Source organism: Thunnus albacares, chromosome 13, assembly GCF_914725855.1.
Source record: "Thunnus albacares chromosome 13, fThuAlb1.1, whole genome shotgun sequence".
In the NCBI taxonomy this organism is placed as follows: Eukaryota; Metazoa; Chordata; class Actinopteri; order Scombriformes; family Scombridae; genus Thunnus; species Thunnus albacares.
The window spans coordinates 28,809,171-28,835,713 of NC_058118.1; the positions used below are offsets into that span (position 1 = coordinate 28,809,171).

At 39.0% G+C, this 26,543-nt stretch overlaps 1 protein-coding gene across 17 annotated transcripts in view; it reads left to right on the plus strand.

Moving 5' to 3' along the window:
* The first annotated feature begins 509 nt into the window (after positions 1 to 509).
* ncam1a (neural cell adhesion molecule 1a) overlaps positions 510 to 26,543 on the plus strand; it is a 272,147-nt gene continuing 246,113 nt past the window's right edge. For 4 of the 17 annotated variants that reach the window (XM_044370543.1, XM_044370539.1, XM_044370540.1 and 1 more), the window contains exon 1: positions 510 to 1,120. In XM_044370543.1, coding sequence (XP_044226478.1) covers positions 1,069 to 1,120 — 52 coding nt within the window. In that variant the 5' untranslated portion in view covers positions 510 to 1,068. The remainder of the gene's footprint in view (positions 1,121 to 26,543) is intronic. The other 13 variants (XM_044370544.1, XM_044370545.1, XM_044370542.1 and 10 more) reach the window with 10 other exon arrangements.

Sequence of the window (26,543 nt, forward strand, 5' to 3'; positions counted from 1 at the left end):
GAAGTTTATTATTTAAACCTGTGGTACACAACTTTTACATATAAATTTACGTCTGTTACATTCAAGCCCTTGCCAAACGAGTTCACACAATGCTGCTTAAGCATGTCACTGCCAGACAACTTTCTCTGTATTTCACAGTATACAGAGTATTTAAATCTCATGTCGGGCTCTGGCTGTTTGAAGAGAGTTCTGCGGCCGAGCCAGCAAACCTCCGGTTAGCCCTCTGCTAACTTGAATGATGATAAAAAATAATTTTATCATGCGGCTCTTCTAGACTTTCCAGATGTTATCGGACAGAATGGATCAAATTCTGATAGTGAAACAAGTCATTTTTGTGTGACACTCAAAACAATTTATCCACCATTTTACAGTAGCCTATGACGTAAGCACGTGTTGACAATGTTTTTGTAATCACTCTCACTGCCAGAGGGGGGAGACAAAAGTCCCGCACTCCAGCTTTAAGTAATTGCATTACAATTGGAAAAAAAAAAAATCTGAATCACACTGTTAATTAGTCCTCAGTTTAGAATACATATCTCAGTTGTTCTTTATGTGTTTCCAAACACACAACGAGCTCGTTTGTAAGCTCCATAATCCGAATTAGAGCCCCCGGTGACCATCTGCTGTCTACACTAGCAGCTCCGCGCACTACTTTGTTACTGCATTCACCTCAGCCCGCCCCCTCTGTGTGTGTGTCTGTGCTGTGCGTTTGAGTGTGTGTGTGTGTGTGTGTGTGTGTGTGTGTGTGTGTGTGTGTGTGTGTGTGTGTGTGTGTGTGTGCGGGTACAGCCTACCGGGCGGAGTAATTCGTGTTGGTATATCTACTGAGTGCGTGTGTGTATGTGTATGTGTATGTGTGTGTGTGTGTGAGAGAGAGAGTGTGTGCTACGGCTGCTGCTTGTCACTCATTGTGCAGCGAACACGGGTAGCGACAAGGACCAAAAATCCGTCCGGTAGCAGTTGTTGTCCCTGGAAAAGGCTGATATCTGTTTTTCGCCCCCCCTCAGAGACACCTCGCTTGTTTTAAGTGCGTCTGCTCTTCAAGGAGAATATCTGTGACACATTACAATGGTTCATATAAGGGACCTCATCTGGGGATTGCTGTTCTTTGGCTGTGCAGGTAAGAAGCTGAGTTATTTATTATTAATATTAGGTGAAGAAAAAGAGTCATCGCAATGCTGTGGCTTTAGCAAAAACATGTTAATATGCAGGCCGAGCTGTGTTGGTTTTGGAGCAGCATCCTCTGGTCCCACTGGCGGCATCCTTGTCACTGACTCCGGACAGTGGCTTTAGGTTGGAGCTGGTGCTCTGCGAAATTCACCACGATTATACAAAAAAAAAGTTTCTGTAAGAAGTGAGAGTATTACCTACACACTGAGCCAGAGAAAGCGTGAAATATATGAATCGGAACGCGTTTTATTCATTTTCGGGGGTATCTATTCCTGTACTTTCACACAGGAGCTGCTCGCCTCGGTGCATTTTTGAATATCTCCGCGCACTACGGATGAGTATGCCATCTCAGGTCCGGTCGGCTCACCCAGTCCTCCCAGAGTTAAGGCATATTTGTGTTATTTTGATGAAAATTGCCCACACGTGCTGCGTTTTTATGTGAATTAAGCGTGTGAGTTCATGTGCGTGGGTAAAGGTTAGATGGATGCTGGCGGAGGTTCGGACCGGTGATATAGAGGGACGTTTTTGTGGTCCCCTGTTACTTATACTCTCTGTGGCTGCTACTATGTCACAATTTTAGTATGAAATAGCAAATAACCCAAAGTAAACGGCATATGATGTTATCCAAAAGTCCTCCTCGGCTCTCACTTCTGCTGGGTCAACCGTGACGCACCGAGGATGGAGTGTCCGGAGCGTCGGTCGCTCTTCACGGGGACGTTTTGTTTCAGTTCACAAAAACAGGTTTAAGGGCATTTTTTATCAAGATAAATTTCGGATTTTGGTTTCCAGCAGCATGTGCTTAAACTCCTCGTTGGATGGATTAGATGCGTCCACCATCCCGACTCTGGCCATCGTCGGATTTGGCAAGCAAACAGTATTCTGCGCGGATGTGTCAATGTGGGATTTTAGAATTTAACATCAGTCAGATTATATACAGAAGGTTAACAGCCTTTGTTAACCTACCGTCTTTGTGTGGAAGAAACCCTGTTTGTATTCTTTTTCTGTCTTGCCAAAGAGGACACTACAGTTCTCAACTTAGTAGCGCGGTGCGTTTTTTAGGCGCAAAATGATGTTGATACAGGGGCCCGGACTGATTTGATCGTAGTTTTAAATTTGGTTGGTTGGGAGGAAGGTCGTCACCCATTGAAGACGACTGAATAGACATTCTATGTATACAATAGGATCCAATCCCAGTGCTCCCACGGTTATATAGGCTAGGGCGGGAGGGGACCCATTCCCCCACCCCCCACCCTCAACCCCCCCACCTCTCCCGCCTCCCACATCCTCCTTCCCTCCCTGCATCTGCCCCCTCTTTGAATAGACTGCAACTGCAGTGCTACAAGTGGAGTTTGAGGACCCCCAGGGGTCCTTGGAGAGGTGAAGAATAGCTAGTTGAACAATAATGTAATTTATTAGACATTATCTCAATTACAATATACAAGGATGGTTATTCTAACCACAGGTTTTCAATTCACCAATCTTTCTCTGTATTCTAAAGGTCTAGTTAAAGGCTAAGGTTAGTCTCTTACAGTGATTGACGTCAATGCCACACATGTTGTGCATGCACATCAACACTTAAACCTGTCACACAGTTATAGTATACTGTAGGTCTATTATTGCCTTCAGTTTAACAACAAACTGAAGGCATGAAACATTTTCATCCCCTTCTATTTAGGTTTAATTCAGCTAATGATATCGCTGTCCTGCATTGTTGTTTAACTAAAAGCTTCACTATACTGTCCCATACTGGATTTTGAAGCAGATACTGATATCAATATTTGAATTTCCAAAAAATCTGATAAGCTAATCATTATATTAGCTCATATTCATTATTCAACAACAACAACAACAACAACAACAAAAAACAAACAAAAAACCCCCCATTTATATACATATAATATTAAAACATACTGAATTTGACATTTTTACTAAGGAAACCATAGATTTTTGTTATTAAGGACTGTGACCATGATACGTTCTGAGCTTGACATTTTACTGTGTAAAAATAAACCTGTTAATGCCTCTGGTGGGCAAACTATTGAATATATCTAAGATAAGCTAAAATTTATATCAGCCAGGATCTGTGGGTTGTGTGGGTATAATGTGTGTCTTCTTCCACATCTATGGCTTGACATTATGCACTTTAATGAAAAGAAGGGCTTTTTTAGCTTCATGTATTATTTTCTAGGTATTTTTCAAATTATTTCTTGTCAAACACTGAGTCCACCTGTCACTGTTAGCGGTGTAGAGAGTGGTGTGATACCAAGAACCCCTAAGGATGTGTTGATTTCTTTCTTTATGATTCACGATTCAGTAGGGGAAGAAATTCAAAGAAATTGATCACATTATTTGATAGGCCCAGGGAATATTAAAAGGGTAATGACAGTATCACACACTTTGAAGGCTCAGCAATTTAATTACGTTTATTGATTTCCAGTTCTTGTTCCAGTTCAGTGATAATTAAATTTTGAGGCTAGCAACAAACATAGGATGGGAAGCCACACTACTTTCCAAGAAATGATTGAATAAATGGCTGGGTTGAATAGAATATGATTTTAGAATTGGACACAGGCACTTTTCTTGACTTAGTCTGTCTGCAGCCAGATGGATTGAGTCTGGTCTGTATCAATTTTGAGTTATTGATGTGATCTACTACATCCTGATGGAGGCTAATCAGAGCAACAGAACTATTTGTCGCATCTTTTCATGCACTTTCACCATTTTAGGAATGAAAATGTAACTCAGATTTACTGCTTGTAAACATTATCAGTTTAAGGTTTGCACAGAAGAGCAACTTCAGGAGTTTTAATGCTTAAAAGTGATTTTTGATCATATGATTTTAGATTTTTGGTTATTGGGAGTCATTGATGTGCTGTTGATGTGGCATTGAGAGGCTGATCAAACTTTTTCCTGTTTCATGTTCTGTGCTGCCAGCTGAGTCAGACCAACTAATGCCTCTTGAATGAGTCTTGTCCCAAAAAAAACAGAGTTAAACCTGGCTTTGCTGCACTGAAATGCAACATCATTGTGTTGGCCTATCGAATATATGTAACCTTACCTGATTACTTTGTAGAGGAACGAGGTCATTTCACTCACAATTGTTGAGATGGAGGATAAATTATTATGATTGTGATAACTTTATAGAGTTGTAAAATCCTCATAGTATTAAAAACAACTGTGCAGTGTTTTGGTGTCAGATCCGTTCTTTGTGTATCTATTACTCACACTGGAGCGATTCAATCATATTTCTTCATTTCATTGGTACCGGAAACAACAAAGCCCTGCATTTTTCAAGTTCTGTTTTGTGACTGAAGTTACTGCTCTGCACCTGCTGCTGCATTTATACAGTTGTATGAAACTTAAGAGAGTCAGTTCAAGGACAGAGCAGATGTGCTTTTGAACTTTGAGATAAGGGATGAGCACTGTGAATGCAAACACTGTGATGTTCATTTAATGATCTACGAGATCTAAAACAATGTTTTTATGCATCAAGCAAAGAGCAAAACTCAAAAAGAGGACAAAGTTTAAAGCCGGGCTCATACTACGGGAGTTTTGGGTTGATTTATCCCTGATTCACCCCTACTGACAATCAGAGGAGAAATCTGGTCTGGGATCTCGATCGGTACTGATGTTCGGTCCAGATTAGCTGGTAATGTGTCGGTTTTACAGGTCCAGTTTTTAACCTCCAGAACTGCTCGTAGACTCAGACGGGGCCGCATTGATAATTTCAAACATTTGATATTTAGGAGTTAAAATCTGGAGGATTACATCACTACTTTCCAAGTGGGACCAAAACAATGAAAGAGAGCTGATGATGTTGCCAAGCAACAGTAAATGTTCTATCCCTTGAGGCTAACATGAGGTAGTATGCTTCTTTTGACAGTTATTAAATCTGACAGTTGAAATCTCACCTCCAGTTGTCACTTGAAAACAGACAATCCCCTGCTTCTGCGTCTCCACAACCTTTTTTTTTTTTTCATCCGGACTCGTTTAGTCCTCTGCTTTTGTTTTTTTTTTTCTTCCTACAAAGCATTTTGTTTACATCTGCCTCCCCATGAGATCACGTGAGATCATGTGAGGTGGTGCATTGCTCCCTCTGGCATGATAATCTAAATAATATCCTGTAGTAGAGTGTGATGCACCATTATCTTCATTATGTTTGAGATTAGAGAGAAGGACATCTGTGAAGTTTCTCCTGATGTGCGTGATGCAACCCGATTTCAAAATTGGTTAGGATTTTAAAACTTCTGAGCCCGGCTTAACTTAACATTTTTTAGGGAGAGAAAATACACAATTCCTAAATGGCTAACATATGGGACTTTAACTGCTGTGGTGAGTTCAAAGCCACTATGAAAATAATACTGGCTATTTTTGACTAAGGGGAACTGGAAAAAGCTGCCAAACAAGGGAAAATTATAAGGCGTTTTTAGCCTGCTCTCTGAATAAAACTAGATTGTGGATCCTCAGAACTTTGCTCAGTAGTTGCAACAATATCCATGCTGCACTCATGTACTGTACAGACATGTACAGTACACACACACGCACACACACACACACACACACTTATTTATCACAGTTTATGTTGATCAAATCCTCATCAGTACAGCTGCTCAGATTATAACTATGGCCCCTTTGGTTTCAGCTCATATTCAGGCATGTACAGCATACTACTGCTATTGTACAGTGTTTCTAAAAGCAGAAGACAGCATCAGAAAATGACTTCTCATTTAGGCCTAGTTATAATTGCACATTTAGTTGATTTGCCAGATGTGAGTTCTATGCTGCTGCTGGAGTTTACATAAGCCTCATTCATTTTACTGTGCATCACTTTTTCCATATGCTTTTGATTACTTTTCATTTTTGTGAATACTTGTATATTGTTTAAAACTGTGAATATTTTACAATTTCTTAAAACTTAAAAGTCATACATATCGCTGTTATTTCTCTCTCTATGCGAGGAAGTAAAGTGAAAGGAAACTAAAATGAAGAAGGTTGATGGAATGAATTAAACAACAAGTGATTGCACAAGATCCTTTTTTAAAAATACAGTTATCAATGTCAAAGCTAGGACCGGGGCCGGCCTAAGCCCGTTTGGGGGGGGCCCTAAACCAGATTTGATACAAATAAAGAAACAAACAAACAAGTAAAGTTGAATTTATGAAAATTAAAATCACTAAAAGAAATAAGAAATAACCTGATAAAATATGCTGTACTATCGTTGTTTTCAAAAGATTTGGTACCACACCCCCAACATGTTATTCATTATTATCCCCGAATTTTTTTTTTCTTTATATTTTTTTTGTACCTACAAGTTATACCTACATTACACCCCCCCCCCTAAAAACAAGTAATAATTATAGACTATTTATAATGTCAAATGGCTTTTTGCAGCTCTGTGGATGATAAAACATCATGTAACGCTCAAAAAAATGATGAATGACAATGGAACATTTTTTACAGCTGTAAGGCAGTGGATTCTGATACATTATCCATAAATTCATGTCATCTCCCAGTGCTGCTTCATACAGAATGTAAAAGTGCAGATAGTTCCAAACAGATAAGTTAAAAATGATGGCTAGCTGTTGCATTTCTTCTGCTGCTGACTGTTAGATGAGGATGGGCTGTCTTTGCATATTAATCAGCGCATGAATAGGGACCGTGAGTGATTTGCATTGTGTGAGCGCTGAGGGCGTCCTGTAGAGAATTGAATGTGGGGAAAAAAAGGAAGACTGAAAAAAAGAGATGGTCTTATTCTACAGAATAACCCCCCCAACCACTGAATTTTTTTTCTGTTATCAGCATAGCATAACTTTACAAAACTTAAAACAGTGTACAGTGTGTACCTATCTGCACAATTAATTAACCAACACATTATTTGATCCTTTCCATTATGCTTGTTGTGTTCCTTGAATATTAAAGACAAAGTAAGGCAGAAAACTGTATCATTTTCAAGTGTGAATTTACATACAATAACTTGCCTCCCCAGTGCACTTGTTGTGTTGTGTTACGTGTTGCATGATAATTAATGATTCAGGTCTGTATTGGAGGTATTGGAGCTAGCTGCTAATGAACCTGAATGAGGTCACTTTTTTTTTAACATAAATAATGAAATGCATTAAGCTATAATTTATAAAGCCTGAAAGACTCTGTCAGTTATATTAAATAAGAAAAGCACCCAGTCTGCTTTGTCTTTTAAAAATATGTGATCAACAGAAAGTTGGCCCAAACTTTCACATCCTGAAACAACATTAGAATCACAGCTTTCAAGGTTTGAAAATGCACTCTTTTAATGCACGCTTTTGTTATGGTTATAATGATGAATCATTCAGTCTAAATTTAACTTGATTTTATGGCATTTTTAAAAATTTGGCCAAATTATTATTAAAATGTGGTTGATGCAAAGGTGCCCTAAGATCACACCCAGCAAGGTAAAACATCTCTGGGAGTGGTTCTGTTTCAAAACAGTCTTAGAAGCTGCTGGTGCCTTAAGGCCCTAATAGCCACGCTTCTCATGGAGAATGTGGAAGGTGATGGTGAATGGACGCTTGCTTTCTGTGACACTCGGCATCTTCAGCAGAGTCCTTTATCCTAAGGTCACCTGGTTTTCTGCGTCAGCACTGATGATCTGTGCAGCTCCCTGCAATTTTATTCTTTTTGAGCTCTATTGAAGTGAGGCTGCCAAGTCTTGTTAGGGTGCCTAAGATGACGGTGGACTACAATACTAGAATCCCAGCATGATGCCCCTGTCCTCCTTGACCTGCCTGGAAAACTACAAGCACCGATTTTATTTGGAATAGATACTGCTTATATCAATGTTCCAGTTTTCTTTATTGTCAGCATGGGGCCCAGTGTTATTTATAGTCTGCCACTATTCTAACTTACCTCCCCTAGGACTGGCACTGGTGAACAGATGGTATTTCTGTCTGTGAAAGTCAAAGACACTTCTGAGTTTTCTTGTGATCACACTCAGTTGTAAAAAGTGATGTTTTTTAAATTCCTTTACTGAACCTGTTTCAACCGCACACACAAAATCCATTTAAAAATTAGATATAGTTATATAGACAGCACTTTAATATAAAAAACCCTGCTTTAGTTGCAATGACCTTTATCAGGGTTCATACTATATGCAATCATTTGTATGCTTAATGATGGACTACTGGCCTTCTTTCACGAGTCACAGCAGAGAGTAGGAGGTTTTGCTTGATTGTCCCATTGTTCAAATCAGCTTTTAAGTAATGAGAAAAGATAGAAATATTGTGTCACTGATAGGTTTTTTAAGCTGATGAAGTATACACTTACTGGTGGCCTGCTGCTGGCATTATGTCCTGGAAAGCTAAATCAGCAACACATATCAGCTGTGTATTACACACATCGTAACACCTGATGATAGGCACCTGAGTGGAAACATCACAAATTGGCATGAGATGTACACAGCCCAAGACAGGAGGGCTCTGTAGCGGGTGATTAAAACCACCCAAAACATCATCGGTACCCATCTATAGCATCAGTGATACTGGTGAGGTGAGGTGCCTGCACAGTGTGCAAAGGATGCTAAAAGACAATACCCATCCTAGCCACAGCCTGTTCACCCTGCTGCCGTCTGGCAAAAGATACAGAAGTAGTCGCAGTCCCGAAATAAATTTTAAAAACACACATTTACCAACTGAAGTGTCTCACACGGAGGCTCCGATACTGACTAGAGCACCAGTCCGCAGAAACAAAGAGATGCGACGGATCTGTTTTACCAGCCTGCATGGCAGCTAGCAGCTAATTAGCATGGGTGCTGTGCTGTGTGTAGCCCATAGACTATATAAAAATAAGGTGTAGCCACGGTGTCTCTGGTTTTACAGCACCGTGCTGGGCTGGTGACAGGTGTGTTTACGGTGTTTGTGTGCTCTGAAAGAACTCACGGTGCTGATATAAAGTCACATAGCTGACGGACTGTTAGCCTAGCATGCTAATCATACATAAACATATGGATGGGACCATACGTTTACAGACATCTGTAGATAGTCACAGATGAAAGAACGGGGGGATTAACATATATTTAGAATAGTTATAAATAAAATTGAAATAAGTTCTCTTTCCAATCAAACATCCCAAGATATGAGTTGAAAGTATTGTTGTTTTTTTTTTTGATTAAACATATGCTACTTCACTTATACACAACTACACACAAATATTACTGGGACCACCACAGAAAATTGCTGATTTGCATTTAATATCTAGGAATTCACATTATAGACACTACAACTGACTACCCTTGTAACAAATTGGCTATTTTGCATATCGACCATACACGGTCTGTCCAGCCATATACTAGGTTTTGACCCAGTCTTGTTAGCTACTTCACCAGTGCTACAGTTTAGGGACAAATTGAAGTGATTGAAGTGAAAGTGTAAGGCAGTCTAAGGCAGATTGTTCCAGGATTTTAGCAGCCTAGCTGCTCCTGCTGTGTTTTCCTGCTCTGAAATCCTGCTTTTCAAACCACCTGGAGTGGCAGCTCATTTCCTTGTACACCTGGTGTCTACAGGGGCAATTGTTGTTCATTTAAGATGTGTTAGGTGATGTTTTTCCATACAATGCATTGTGATTGTGTCTCAGTTTTTTAAATGTTTTCTTTTCTCACTGATTGTCTCTATTTTTGCTTGATACTCTTTACTATTTTTCACCAGGATCTGGTCCGTCATGCCATTATCTTCACTGCCTTTTTTTTTCCCAGAGAAAGTGCTTTAATTGCCATATTAACATGGAGTTTTCAGTTTGTACTGCAGCTTGCACAAAACATAATAGCTTCCTCTATAGTGACAAATGATTCAAATAAAAGTATATATTTAGCAAAGGCAGCTGGTGATTATTTACTTGGGTGGGGCCACAGGCACTAAAGGTCTCTGCTTACACAAACTTGTCTCCTCTGCCTTGGTGTGTAGCAAGTAATAAAAATCCAAGCTTTGTCTCAGTCTTTTAAATTTCCTCTCACAAATGAAAATGTAACCAGAAAAGCAAATATACTGCCTCTGTCAAAACTGGGATATAATCTTAAATCTCTACGGTCCTCTATATCTAACTAAAATGGCTTTCAGTCAGCTCTACTGGTATCCATGGCAACATTATACTTCCTGTTTACATCATCCAAAGCATGATAGAAAATAGGGCTGCAACTAATGAGTATTTTCATTATCAATTAATCTGTTGATTATTTTCTCATTTAATGGATTAGTTTGATCTATAAAATGGTAAAAAACAATACTGATCTGTTTTTCAATGTATTACCTCAACCAGGTATCCCTAAAGCCTATTTTCTTCCATTTCACATAATAACACGACATAATTGTGTGTTGAGTATTGAAAAATGCGAGTGACCTACACTCAATACTGTGTCCGAATTTATCATGTGAAGACACTGATGGAGGGCTGAAGCTGCTGCTGCTCTACTAATGCACTACTTTCGCTAAGTAGTCAGTATAGACATTGTGTAAGGCTCAGAGTGCCCTATCAATAGGATTCTTATATCCCTGAAATGCTGCCACTCTCCTCTATACTTTCGTAACAGATATTCTTTAATGTGTTGAAAACCTATGGACATAAAATTGATAGCATTTCTGAGTAGCCCAACTTATTCTGAAAATAACATTATATGCCATGCCTGGCATAAATAAAGGATGTAAAAACTCTATGAAAAAGCCACGTTTTCAAATTAATTATTCTTTTCCAATGTCTCTTTTATCAAAAAAAAACTTGTGTTTGACTTATCTGAGCTTTTCAGCTCTGATGCCAACTTTAATGTGTAAATTGGTAGGATTTCTTTCTAATTCTCTATGGCACACTGTGTTGTCGGAAAAGCCAACATGGCCTTTGAATAGTTTCTGAGGTAATCACTCATTAATCCCTTTATTTTCATTTTGCTTGCATTAGATGGATGTGGGATAAAGAGAAGCTATTGTCCAATTAGAGTGTGCTTCTAGCATCCAATAATGTAAAAATTTCCTGAAAGGTTTGCACTTAACTTGAAGAAGGAGAAGAAGAAAAGCATACTTTTTTCATTATTACATTATTATTAAAATGATGACATCATCAATTTTTAAAAAAAACCCTCTCATGACAGGTATTACATTATTGGTGAAAATGTTATTATAATATCAGTCAGGACATTTTATTACATTGTTGGTCAAGTTATTAGGCTACATCATCGGATTTTATTACATTTTCGATCAAGTTACGTGCAAATTGTATTACGTTTTCAGGCGTTATTACATTTACAGGAAATCATTACATTATTTGGTGCTACAGCGCTCCATAACCTGAGAGACATAGTGCTCGTTCATGCCGAATGGGCGTGGTTTCCAGTCCATTTAAATTCAGCACACATGCAACACATTCTGGTTAAACCAACCAGAATAGACGGCATGTGCAGCAAGAAAACAAAATACTACATGGAGCCCAACTGCATAGCAAACAGCAGATATGGTAGACACATAACTAATCCAACAGTCAACATCCTCAAGTTTTCAACAAATGTTATAGTTTGCTCTAATGGATAGTTGCACAAGACAGGTAACAGACAGCAGTTTAACTTGTTTATATTGTTTCCCTCTCTGATATTAACCAGTTTCTTGTTCACCTTTTTACATGTTATCCTAAACAAGAACTGTAGCACTGCAGCATGTATATTGTGATACCAATATATCACAGATAGGTTGGTATCGGCCAATATATCTGAGTCTAGCTCTTGCTATTAAAATAGGTTTTTCTGTGTTCTACGTTATGAATAATGTTAACACATTGGCCCCACCAAATGGACCACAGCCAGTGTGTATTGCAAAGTTCCAGTGATACCCATCAGTAAAGGAAAAAACAACATAATGTCTTATTTGGCATTTTATTTCATTCATTACACTCAAAAATATATATACCCATTATATGATATTTGTTTATTTGAATAACTTTAAAGGCATTTTAAATATTGGTGACTCATAATAAAGCTTTGGTGGATGCAGGGCGCTGCGTGTGTGCTCTCTATTTGCAGACCATCAGGTGGCCTGACGTGGTGTGGGTATTTTGTGTTAGCACATAAATACTGTATATTTGGCATCCCACCGTAAAAACTCAGCATCCTTTCAGTATCCCTTGCTGGGAAGTCTTGGCACTGACGTAGTTTACCTGAGCTACAGCTGTCTGACACGATTTAAGTGCTGCAGCTCAGAGACCAACCTGAGGATTATTCTTGCCTCAGAGATGAATAGTGTGTATTTGATGCATATTATAAGCACAAGGATAGACCAGCTTGCCTGTGTTCCCCTACAATTTCATCTCATCTTGGCAGAGCTATCATGGGGAGGCAAGGCCGTAATGTATTTGGGCATGTGTTTTACCGTCTCTTAATCCCAGGGAGTGACTCACCATCATGATGTAATGCCTAGCAATGGCAGTTAGGTCATCCCAGGGACTCTGGCTGTTATTGGCTAGCTTCCTCAGGTGCCAAGCTGCCTCAGCGTTTGTGTGAAGAAATTAAAAAAAAAAAAAAAAAGGTGCGTCTTCTGGGAGGAAGGAACAAGGTGAGATGTGCAGCTTGTGCAGTATTCCTTGGACTTGTTTACTTTCTAAATTGGCACAATTGTCAGTGAGCACATTCTTGAGGTGAGCATCCTCAGTCTGGGGCTCCTTGGTGTTTTTTAAGACCATACCAGCAAAAAGTACAGAATGACTTATTTCATTCCATACTGCTTACAATCTCAGGTGGCACAAACTGTTCTGTCTGTAGGTTTTTAATAATCTTAATGGAATTATGGCCTTTATAAGTAAGGTGGAAGCTGAGTTCACTATTCTTATTCAAAACGTATTACTTACCTATTATTTTTAAGTATATGTGTGCATTTGAGTGGTTGGGTGTGCAAAAACAGCAGGCTCAAGAGAAAAAAAACCTCTTAAATTCAGCTGGAAAAAATTCAGTTTCATTTGCGTTGGGTTTGTGTTTCAAGGTAATGTCTTCTGATGGGTGAATGTTCATTTCTGAGATGGAAAAATAGATAAAGTACTTCAGAGATGACACACTCTGGTTTCTTGTCACAGTCAACTGTTAAAAGTATGTGTGTGTGTGTGTGCTTGTTTAAAAACGCACTGCATTTGCTTCTCTTATGTGTATGTTGCTGTGAAATATACTGTGAGGTAATGCTATGGAAACAAGATGAAACACAGAGACAGATAAAGGAGCTGTTGATTTGACAGCGGATGCAGTCCAGACTCTGTGGACGTTTTTTTTTTTTTTTTTTTTTTTTGATCAAACTGCTGTGTCAAATATCATTTAATTAACTGGTTAAGTCCTGCCCACAATCTAATATGGGAGCTGGATATGACCAGAGCCCTGCTGCTGCTGCACATATGGACATCATATGTGAACATAGATGAGGTCAGACTGATCAAAATAAATGGCGTTTTTGTGTTGGGCTGGTAGCAGGTGGTTGCAGGATAACATCATCTAGGTGCTGAGAGGGAGTGGCTGTTGCCATAACAGAGACAAAGTGAGCTTGAATACATTTAACACTAATAGGGCTGAGCATCAAATCTCAATACTTTTTAAGCACCAACTGAAATGTATCTGTAACATCAAGTCTTGCAAATTGTCTTGCTAGGCTTACATATGCTTTAATCAGATAGTTCCTGATCTCTAACTTTATTAATACAATTGAATATGTTCTATAGTTCTTAATATTTATGCATTTAGTAGTTTGGAGTATTGTTAGGGGAGAAAAGTTTGAAACGTATTGTCTAAACTAGAAAGTATAAGTTGAAACATTTGTGAAAATGTGTGAAAATCAGGACCTATTGTGCATGAGATCGCTCAGATCAGATTTCCATTAGCAGACACTTTGAAATTAAAATATAATTGCAGTAAAAGCTACTTAATAGCTGAGTGCATTGTACTGAGCCTCTCAGGTGTGAAGTGGTAGAAAAAAAAAATCGATGTAGAAATCTGTGTGAACGAACTGATAAGCTAAATGTAAGGATTACTACACCATGTACGTTATCAATTATTAATTTACTTGTGTGCACAGATTATTATGTTGTGCGCTCCATGGCAATACATGTGCACAAATAAATAATCTTAAAAAAAAAACACCTTCAGAGTAAAAGTCAAGGGGGGTTAGATAGTGTTAAAATAATGTCATTTGGTATTTGTACCTATTAAAAGCACAGATTAATAAATTGTGTAAATAGAATACTATGATACATGTGCAGAGATTTCCATGACACTATTTTTCTCTACAGTGTGACCCCCAGTGGGCTCTGTAATGCTGCCGCTGTAAACAAACACAGATGCAACACATAAGAAAGGATTTGACATCTTTCTCTTAAATGCCTCATTGATTTTGATTTAACAATGAAGACAGCACGCCCAGTTTTGTTCTAAAGGTTTTAAAGGACAATCACCCTGATTTGACCCAACACACACACACACACCTCTCTAAGAGGGTCTTTTCCATTATGTGTTTACGGTCAGAAGATCAGGAGAGGTCCTATTAGGCTTTCACACTAACAGCATTATTGAAGAGCCGCTCCTGAAGATAAAGCTCCAGGAGTGAGTCACTGCGAGCAAGGGGAAGAAAAACAAAGGTGGAGGGCAGCAGGCAGGAGGAGGGGTGGAGGAGGATGAGAGTGTCATCAAGGAGGAGCCACTGGGTGGGCAGGGCACTTCAGCCTCTGGATTCATTGTTTCCAATTTTATTACTAGAGCTCCATTTCATGTAATAAAGCTCTCTCAGAGCAGTAATAATATTAGACATGGATAGTTTTTTAGACCTTCATACCTTGATTTAATTTGAATGTTATACTGATGGCCATTCTTCACATTGGAGATCAAGGACATCATTTAGAATTTTCTTTTCGTAAATCTTTTCTTCACTGTTCTAAATTAAATGCATTTGCCTATGTTGGTTGAAACCTCAGATGTCATAAAGACAAACAGCCCTGAATGATAAGCTTGCGTGACGTGTGTTGGCCAATAATGCACTCTTTTGAAAAGCTTTAACCTATCAATAAACTCTCAGCTAAGCTCTCTGAAGTCTTTTACATTTTTAATTTAATGCCAGCAGCGTCTTCCCTGCCAAGGAACATGATTGGAGGATAGACACTTTCCCTTAATGGTTCAAATGAACAAGACAGACCAAGGAATGTTTCAAAAGGTGTTCCTATTCTTTTATACCTTCAGCTTGAAGGTTAAAATAATCTGACGAATTATATGTTAAGTTACAAGATCTTCTCTCAGATGTTTCATGCCTTCATAGACATTCATACTTTAATGCAGCTGTTTTATTAATTTTCCTCCCATCCTATAGATCTTTCATGACAGATTGGGAGGTAAATGTCAAATGAAGATCACTGCTCAGTCTGAACACCAGGATAAAATATGTTTACATTGCAGGAACAAAGGGAGTTTGTCATGCTGCATATGATTGATACTGTCTTGCAGTGCAGGCAGCCAAATGGGCTGAGCTCAGACGATCCAGCGCGAGGGGTCGAGGGCTCGGCCTTTCTACTTGAGCCAACAGAGGCCTGAGAGACTCTGCTTCCCAAATGCTCCGGCTCAAAGACTTGTAATGTGCTTGGCATGCTTCAGTGGTGCTCCCAATGACACTGTACTGAATCTGTTCAACAGCAGTGTGTATTGAATATATAGTCTTAAGTAGCAGGATAACAGGTTAATTAGATTCACATGTAGTAAAAGCACCTATTTTAGCAAGCCATTTGGTTTCATATCTAACAAACAAACAAATAATCCACCGGGGAGGAGGGGGAGATAATTCACCTTGTTCAGGAGTTTTCTAGGAATAAGTGTCAATATCCTGCAAGAAAGAATAAAGGTTTCATTTTGTGTGCTTTTTGTGCTACTCTTGACAGTTGTCTCTTGACACAAATAGGACATCTTCACAGAATAAAGAGTCTCAGAGCATAACTGGCTGTCAAGTACTGGCACTTTATTGGTATGTCATACGCAACGTTAAAGACTTTTGCAAATGTTCGGGTGATTAAAGACTTTGTTTCTATGTTAATACTTAACAATTTCTTGAGTAAGGATGGCAGAAGTAAGAAAATACTGTCAAATATAGAAGAGATTATGCTGAAGGTGCCCAGGCCAGTATATCCAGGAAATTAGTATATGTCAAATACCAAAGATCAGTGCTAATGCAAGAACTAGTGTGTCTGTTATGTAGTTAGGTAAAGGCAGGTAAAGGCAAGGATGTGACTTACATGCTGGAGACCCAATCAGGTCTCTGTCTCATGATCCTTAACCATACCTCAACCGCGCACAACCGTGCTACAGTAGTCATGTGCTGATAATGGAGGAATAGATAATAAAAAAGATAGTAAAAGGTGTTATAGAACATTTAAAACAGTCATCATTAAAAGCACTCTGGGGAGCACACTCTATCAGAAAAAAGACTTGGTTTTTAAATTCTTGAGACAAGATGAATTCTATTAGGAATGGGTGAGATGATCACTTACTATTGGCAGATTTTCTTTAAACTTGCTTTGAAAAGAAATAAGAACTTTTTCTATCATTTTCTTTCCCGTCCTTCCCTCCATTTTTCACCAAGGTGGTTGCATAACATACACAGCATTTGTAAGAGGAGCCATATCTTCACTCTTTCACTGGTAACACTCAGATTGCACATGCTTGCCACTGAAAAAAATATTTTTTTTTCCTCTCTCTGACATGCTGATAAAAAGGGGATCTCTGACCAGATGTTGCCTTGCTAGAAGTCTAATGGGTTTGGAGTGCATGTCACTTGGCCATGTTGGTAGGCATCAATCAGGGTTGACTGCTTTTTTGAGCAATGTAATAGCTTAGCTCAGAGAGAGAGAGAGAGACTAATAAAACCCCAAGAGTCTTCATCTCTGTGTGCCTATTTGAAAGCAAGATGATGTTCTTTTTTGGTCTCTGATGAGCCATACTACCTAATTTATGAATCTTGACCTGGGCAGGTCCAAAGAATACCTTTTGTTTAAGTTTATATTGACCCTCTATTAAATCAGTGGATAACTGTTTTCAGACAAACTTTTGCATTTGTTTCAATTCATTGGACTCATTCGTGAAATATCCAACTTTTATTTCAAGAAGCCACATTTTTGTGTAAGTATTTTATCTGCACACACACATTTGTGGAAAGTGTTACAGTATTATTTTGTATCTGGAATAATGGTGATCTATCTAACAGTTGCTGCTATCATTATTCAGCGTCACTGTGTCTAGTGAGCCATAGGTAGATCACTTATCAGTGTCTGACCCGCCGTCAGTGTGAAAGAGCAACTCAAAATGCCACATCATACTCCCATTTTCCATTGTTTGTTTCGCTGAAATGTTTTTTTTTTTCTTCTCTCTTATCTCAAAGAAAGCATACTCTGTTATGGCATGCTAACACAGTGAAAGCCCCACTGTTGTTTTTGACTGTGTTGTTTTATTCAGCTCCACCACGCTCTGTAGCCAGCCAAGCAGATCACTTAGTTAGACGCCCTGTGCCATAGAAACCTTTCGGGACTTTGTTGACTCCCACTTCCTCAGATTCAATACTAAAGGAGCAGAGCAGAGAGGGAAGTCTCACATCTTCATTAATCACTCTGTCAAATTTTCATGGTTTCAAAGTATAACTGAAATGACTCTGCCCTCCCTGTCAGGAGGTAAAGCTAACAATAATTTCCATGGGAAATAGAGTACAGAAAATGAGGGAACAATGAAAATGAGGAGATTGAGGAAACAAACGAGCCAGGGCAACTCTTTCTGGTGAGAATGGCCTGGTTGTTAGTCCTGAGATGCATGAGACTGAGTTTGGATACAGTGTTAGCTGACATGGCCAGCTTCCCAAGGACAGAGCCCTTTTTACAGAAGCATTTGCTCATTAGAGAGCACATCTCGCCACATTGTTCGTGGACTTTAATGAGCCTTGCCGCGACCAAGGGTAGAAAAACAAAGACGAGAAAATACGGACCTTGCATTCAAAAATGCAGCATGTCCACTCGTCCAGGACAGGAAGAGAAAGAGCTTCAAATCCTGCCTGCACTGCCTCCCCACTAATCTTTTTTTTTCTGAACAGTACACGCTCCTTGAACATATGAGGATGAGCTCTGCCATGCTCCCCAATCTCCCTGATTTTTTCTTCCAGGTTTTTACCTTTTTCTCTCTCTCTCTTTCACATTACTGCTACTGTGGAAAACAATCTCAGGGCACCATTTTGCTGAGGACATTGAGGAGCTTAATTAGTTCATTCACGGATATGGCTCTTCTTACTAGCCCAGTGGCTTTAATGCCTCTTGAGGGCCTTAAATGCCAGTTCCCTCTTGCAGAAAAGCATCAAACTGTAGAATATAAAATACCTGTCATTTTAATAAGGGAGAACCCTCCTGCATTTCTTTATAACATTTGCACCCTCTTTCAAGGACTCAGATGGCACTGTGGTGGCAGAAGATTCATAAATGCCCCCTATGGTACAATCTTTTTCTATCACTGCTGTCTTCCTGTCTTTATTTGCTTTGTTCAAAACAAGGGTAAATTAGATACAGAGAGAACGATTAGTGCACGAGGTAGAAAAGGGTGTTAAGTTGAATGCATGCCTTAATAAAAGCAACGAAGTTACAGACCTGAACTTTTATTGCTCCTAAAGCCATTTCCCATTGCATGAGTTTAATGATTTTTCCACAACAAAATCACATAATGCTTAAATTGTTTCATAATATCAAAATGTTAATATTTATTCATGATCCCAAAGTTAAAAAAAAATGTAAAACTGATGTTAACAGGCATCTACTTCGAGAAGAATTCAATTTTTTTTTTTGAAATTGAAGGCTTGAAAGGAACTAAAAAACAATTTTGCTAAACAAACCTGCAGATGAATTTGCTGGAGTGCTTTTTTTTGGCATCAGATTGACAATGGTCTGTTAGTTGTTAGTAGGGTTCTTGGTAAGACTGTCGAACTAAATGAGCTCCTAATGTGATTTTAAATTACCAAGCTCATAACTCGGTATGCATTGATTGAACAGAGTCAGTCTCCAGTCATGGTAAAATGATACCAAAAATTCAATAACAGTGAGGTCTTCCTTTAGGAAAGGTGCAATTATGATTTCAAAAACATCTGAACTCTCATTAGAGTGGCAGGCCCCAGAAAATGGATGCATTGGATCAGTATAGAGTGCTCAGAGCGAAATTGGAAAATCAAGTTTGGAGGCTTGGGCTGTTTGCAGTTCTTCCTGTAACACTATCCTGTTTGTGGAATGGGGGGTATTCCTGAAATGACATGCAGTTTCTGGGCAACAGAGCAGCAGCTGTGCATATCTTTGTATCCGGGGTGGTAGTGGTGGTAGTGGTGGTGGTGGTGGTGGTGGTGAGGGGTGATAAAAGCCCATTGATGCAGCTGTGTTTGAACAGGGAGATTGCAGTTCGATCAGTGGCTCAAGGGACTCTCCAACTAACACAGTAGAGGGAAAGAACATTACAAGATTCCTGCAGAGAGTTTTTAACTGTCTAAAATATTGTTAGAGCAGAGCGGAGAGTCTGAGTGGATGACAGTTTTGTTTTGTGTTCACACTGATGGACCACAGTGGTTGGCATGGTGATTTTGAGAAATGAGAGGTTTACTCGTTCAGCATGCCTTCATTCAATAAAAAGAGTAGTTTGACTGAAAAGTTTAATTAAAAATAAATATCAAAACATGAAATTGAATTAAATATAGTGTGATATCTTTTACTTTAAAATGGAGTGATGACAAAGGGAGAAAATTCTGTTTACAAAATAATTTAGCAACACATTTGTGGCTAATTCAGTTTTCTTAATGATCCAAGATTAGGGCAGAGCGAGAATTTAGTATTATCATTTTATGAATTTAAAATGTGAAATCTTAATGTGATAATATCATGTTGTTGTTTCACAAATTCCTGTTATACATATAAACTAGTAATTAAAAGTAAGATGTTTGCAACCCAACAAAATTAGTGAGGTTTTTATTTCACACAGAGTCGAGTTTGGTCTCATGTGAGTTCAGTGTTTTGAACATCATTGTGATTATTTCATAGGTGGCTTTACATACATTTATCATATCATTAATACTCAATAATATCATGATGATTTAAACCATATTCTCCAATAATTTAAGGATCTCACCCCAAATTACCTTAATATGAGTAATTAAGAATAGGAAGTTCCTGAAATGATAAGAAAAGCAGACAAACAAACAGTATTAAAACATGGATAAGTACACTGTACATTATTAATTTCTGTGGGAAATTTTGACTAATCATAGCAAATTTTGTCTTTTTTAAAACACCAATGAATACCAATTAAAGTTGAATTTCTTCGTCTTTTTCTGCCTTTGTTTTCACCATGATAAATGTGCGAGTCTCCAGTCCGCACATGTGTCCAGTAGGAGAGTCTCCCTTGTTTTTAGTGTCAGATATTGCAATTAGGACAGAAAATACATTCAAATATATCATCATCCATACATAATAGTCTGCTACTTGACCCAGAATTGAAAACTCTCAACAAAATATTAGGTTTCAGATTGGGGTTCAGGCCGTTTTGTGGTGTAAAGCTTTAGGCACAGGACAGGTTGTTTGTCATTATATTTGTAAGTAGATCTGTAATACCTTGTGGGAAAAGGGACAAAGTGTGTAGCCAGTGTGTTGCATAACTGTGGTGAATGAAACAACCTATTTTACCAAGTAACACTTTATGGCAGCACCGGTGGAGCGTAGGGCACACATCTCACCAGTGTTGGCTAACCTACATTGGCTAAAATTGATTTTACAATTCTTTTAATTACCTATAAGGCACTACACAGACTGGCCCCACTCTATATCGCTGAATTACTGTGTCCCCTGACCACGGTGAGATCACTGAGGTCTACTGATCTGTGCCGAAATCTAGGTTTAAGACCAAGGGTGACCGTGCTTTCGCGGTTGTGGCCCCCACCGCCACACTTTTTATTTATTTTTATTTTTATTTTTATTCTGTTTTATTTGCATTGTAAAGCATCTTGTAACTCTGGTTTTGAAAGGCGCTTTATAAATAAAGTTTACTTACTTACTTACTTACTTTAATGCTGATCCCCTACTGTGAACGTGAACACAGCATTAGAGGTGATAAGGACGGTGATGTTTTCAGGAAATTTATAGCAGAGGACATCTTGGCAGTCATTAGTTACTTGTTGACACACTCATTGCTGAAGCAGAGACAAGAGTGGAGGTGGAGTATAACGGAGCCACTCTCCACTGGTGTGGCCTCATTAATCACTGTCCTTTCGTTCGCCATGGGTGGAGGGGGTTCTTTGTCTATGTTTGGAGCATTCTGTATTGGATTTGATGCAGTGCTTAGAAGCTGTAGCCTTCATCCCGGTTGGTGTCCAGGAAAGATGGTTGAACAAAAAAAAAAGTGTGCTACATGACATTTGTGCTCTTTTTTTTGGCCCTACAAGTTGGTATGAGTTCTCATCAAAGTCTAAATTAGGACTTCATTAACCTACATGGAAGCTATGCCACATCAGCTGTGAGTTTGCAGAAGGAGTTTTATCTTTTTAATAGATTTCTTTCTGAATACTACATTCTGTTGTCTCGCTATCATCATCATTGTCTGCTTAGAGGCTTATGGTTCAGGGTAAAGATATTTGTTTTCTATTGTGCCTTATTCATCCACACTGCTGACAAGTGCCTTAACCATTCATTTCTCAAGCAGAGGTTTTCATTATGAAAGAGACTGAAAAAAAAAAAAAATCATTATCATTTTATGAGGGAAAAATGTCTTTTTGAGTGAGATTCATTTAATGAGAGATACAGAAACTGTAGCAGACACATAATTTTTATTACCAAATGATGCTTGTTTTGAAATTCTAGAGAAGATGTTTGGAGATATGGTCCAAAAAAAAAGACTGAATGATTCAGCGTTTTGTGATTGAGTATTTAATGTCTTAACAGGCAAGTGTCACTGCTGATTTGTAGGCAGTTTAACCTGTTTATCAGAGTGGGAAGAGTAATGATGAGTATGAAGACTGAAGGGCCACTGTGAAGGCAACTGATCTTCCACAGTGATGAAACTGGTACATCTTTGGGTCTGACCTACACGAGGTTGTAAGTAGTTTTGATATGACGTGCCTCTGTGTTTTTATCTTGAAAATATTTGCTTGTTTCTTAGACAGATCACATTTGTTTAAGTCCTTGCAAATTTTTCATATGCTACAATTTCAGATGATGGGGTTTATTGTTCCTTATTATAGGAAAATGTTTCCAGTGAATGATTGCCTGCATTATGATAGCACTGAGGGACATTCTAATGTTTTTTAAATGTTAAATACCAAATGTTTTCTAATTCAGCAGCAGTGACTGTACAAACAAAATGTAGTCTCAATGTCTCAATTGTGTAGGGCTGGATATCAAACCTCAAAACTTCTTCGGTAAGACCAGAAATGTGTCTGTAGCACAAAGTAGTCTATCCTGCTATTTTACAGTTGGTGCTACGGGTCAGTAAACGCAGTAAAGTAAAAAACTATGACACCTTAAAGAGTGAAACTGACCAAAGGGAGCAAATTACCATAGGTCCTCATGATTCTTCTGCACTATAGGTTGCTAACTGCTCTCAGGGGATATGACACTGTTGGGTTTCATTTCACTTTTGAGTCAAGCCATGTGCTGCTTGTCGCCAGTTTCGACAAGAGGGTTTAGCATTAGATTGACTACCAGAAAGGATCCAGCACTTTCACCTATACTATCTTTGGCACAATTTTTTTTTTTCCAAGTGATCCCTTTTGATGTCAAACAGTGATTGCTTAGAGGTTGGGGTCCATCGACCAGTTGGAGAATTCTTGGTAGGTAAAGTCAATAAGCACTACTCTATCCTTTCCTCCATTACAACCACTGTTAACAGTAGGAGACTGTGGTTACTGGAGGCAAGTCCCAGCGTGAATATCTACAGCTGTATGAAAGTTAAAGGAGATATTGCTAAAATAATAACATGTAGGTTTGTCAGATTTTGCTGGATTAATACTGTATAGGGTGCAGATTACAGCTCGCTTGGAGGTGGATTTGTGGCTGTTTGATGAACGTATGTCCAATATTTTAGCTCTGTTTTCTCCACCAATTCCGGGAAAAAAAGAGTCTCTTTACTAGACACTAGATGCTCCACTGTTTTCACCAGCTAGATTCTAACTTTATGTGTCATTTGGTGCTAGGTGCTGCTGGGTAGTGCTGGGTAGTGTGCCAGTGAGTTTTTGATGAAAACACCTACCTGACGCTGCAAAAAATGGGGTTTATGAGCAGAGTTAAAATGAGCTAAAAGAGACAAATACAACTCTCTTGGTGTGAGGGGAATGGCAGAGTTGGGTGATAATTCTCTCTGGATATGAGCAACGCCCTTAGTAAGTTGATCCATTAAAAGTATTGATTATTGGAGCTTTAAAATGGGCCTCTGTGAAGAACTGTAACCCTAACCCTTGATTAGTCAGCGCACTGACTAAGGCTTGCATTTCTAATGTTGGTATCAGGGATTAATAATCTTGAACAATGAAAGAGATGGAATGGCTTTGATATCTCATCAGTATAATACAGACATTATTATAATATTAATAGATGCTCACACGTCTTGAATGTTTGCTAGATGACAATGTGATTAGTGAAAGTGAAGCAGGCAGCAGATAAATAGACAAGTTCCCCCCCATTAGACTTTGGGAGGCAAGAGCACCGATCATTCTGTCGCCGGTGATCACAGAACCCATAAACAAAACCCAATTAGAGAATTATGTGGAAAAATAGTATTGGTGGGTGGGGGCAGGGGGATTGATGGAGTGGGCGGTGCTCACTCCTATAGGACCTGCTGGGCTCCAGAGACGCCACAGATGTGACAGTGTCTGGACTGTGTCTGGAATATAATATAATTCTGATGAATTAATAATCATGGGGAAAATGTCATAAATAATGAGGACCAATGACTGGTGTGTGCTGAAAGTGGGACCATGCTGAGCAAGGGTGTGCCCCCCTTCCCATGACTGCTCATGGTGGCAGGAGGCAAGGCGCCAGACTGATATGCGATGTGATCCCAGGAGTCCCTCAGCAGACAGGGTGAAATAACGGGAATCCCGAGAGTAGAGCTGGGGAGGGAGGGGTGGTGTAGTGGGGGTTGGTTGTGTGTGTGTGTGTGTGTGGGGGGGGGGGGGGAGGGGTCTGAGGGGCTTGGTCCACCCATGTCTTCTGCTTGGCTTCACCTGAGACAATGAGTCAGCCTGGCAGATTGGTGCCAAAGAGGGGACTAAAGGTGATACTGAGCCAAGAGGATTGAAAACACTGCAAATGAAGATGGCGCACCCAAACGCACACAATGTAAATTTTCCACACACTCTGTATACTTGCATTAGTCAAATTTTGGTCAATAGGGAGCAGAAAAATAACAAAACAAGCTGAGAGACCTTGTTGATGGCAAACGATTGCCTCCTATGCATCCAACTGAGACAGAACGTTATCATTTATTTGAAGTCAAACTCCGACAGAGAAAATCTCTTTTTTTGAGCTGCTAGATGTTCATCTTCCTCCACTAGCTAGTGAATGACCACTAGTCTGTGGGGGGGGGGCTCAAGAGAGCTGTCAAGAATCAACCATAAAATAAATGTGCTGTAAAATCAAACCAATAAGTTAAAGGAAGCTAAAAATCGCAATAGAGCTTCAGAGTTGAGTGGTTATTTTGACACTATGGTGCTTTCATGTCCTAAGAATCATTTGATTTAATTATGTCAGGAATAATGATTAATGCAGCTTTAAGTGTCATCATTTATACCAAGTTTCACCAAAGTATACACAGGTTTTTTAATGTTTCAAGGTATCAGAAGGTTTCTAGGGGACTCTGCTCAGAACAGTTTATAGTGAACAGGCTTCTCTAGTGGCGATGGCAGCTCAGAATATTATTCCAATGGCATAAATTGTAAAGAAAAACGTCATTAAACACTAAAACTACAGGACGTTTGTGCTGAAATGTTACCGGTCTAATTAAATTTTCACCCAAATTATCAACATTTATTCATTGTCAAAAGGTTTGAAAGGACTGAAGTTCTTGTTGGAAGTCCATTTACAACAAACAGGGAAATTTGAAATGGTCCACTAGCTAACATTTTCCTATTTAAACTGTACAAATATGTCAAATGAAAGACATTAATTTTTCATTGCCACTGAAATGAAAAGTAGCATCAGCATGAGTAGTAAATTAAGGTACATTGTCTAAAGTTTCAGACATGACAGTTCAACAAGGATCTAATGAAGGTTAAACTCTGACATTTTCTCTCTTATTTTCCATTTCTGTCTGTCAATAATTTCTTGTCTTTTTTTCTTTTCCCTATTTCTTTGAACTTTCATTCTTTATTTCTGCCTGCCTTCCTTCCTGTCATACCCCCTCCACTCTGACCAGATCTCTCTCTTTCAGTAGCTGGCTCTCACTCTGTATGGTTCCCTCTGGCTGTGGTCTGTCATGGTTCCTCCATGCTTCATTTCTTCATTAGAGGTTCTAAGCATTTTGCAGAATAGATTTCCGCTATCAGGGATCCCATGCTGGCCTGCAAGGATTGAAAGTCTAGACAGTTTGGAAAAAACCCAACAATTTACCTTCACACTGTGGACTGCAGCTGATGTGAGGGTGAGAATTCCATCTGTACTGGTGTCAATGGTAGCGCAGAGGTCGGTTATGTGTGTCCTTTGGGATGACGTGGCATCCACCTCAATCAAATCATCAGTTTTGTTGGATGTAGAGGTTAACTGAGTTTTACCTTTTATGTCTGGACAGGTTGAGCCAATTACCATGAAAGTGGCATTCCTAGGTTTGTTTTGGGGTAAGCCAAGGCTGTTGGAGGAGACTGGATATAATGCATACTGCCATTTTCAAACTTACAAAAACAGTTAAAAATCAGCGTTGTGTTTTTATCTTCTTTGCATCCATGGTGCCACAACCACCTTTTGCACAATGTAAACACCCATCAGACAGAATCTATATTTTTATGTATTAGTGTCACTGCTATTTTAGCCTATAGGAATGGATATAAAACTGTAATTCAACCATATTTGAGATTTAAGCATCGGAAAAGACACTCAAGACACTCAAGATTGTCCTTGTTGGGTATCTCTGGCCTGGTCTGCTCTCTCTAACCAACAATGAATGTGCTCGTGTCATGTCCTGTCCTGTAAAATTAAGCTTTCACAATGCTTTCTTCTGTCAAAATTCTGTAAAATATTAGCTTTTTTGGGTATGAAAGTATTGACTTACAACATTTATGTTGTAGCACTTTTATAATATTACAGGGATTTGATTTTTAAGGTATAAAAAGACACTAATTTCATCAACATATCCAACTCCATGAAGAACCTCA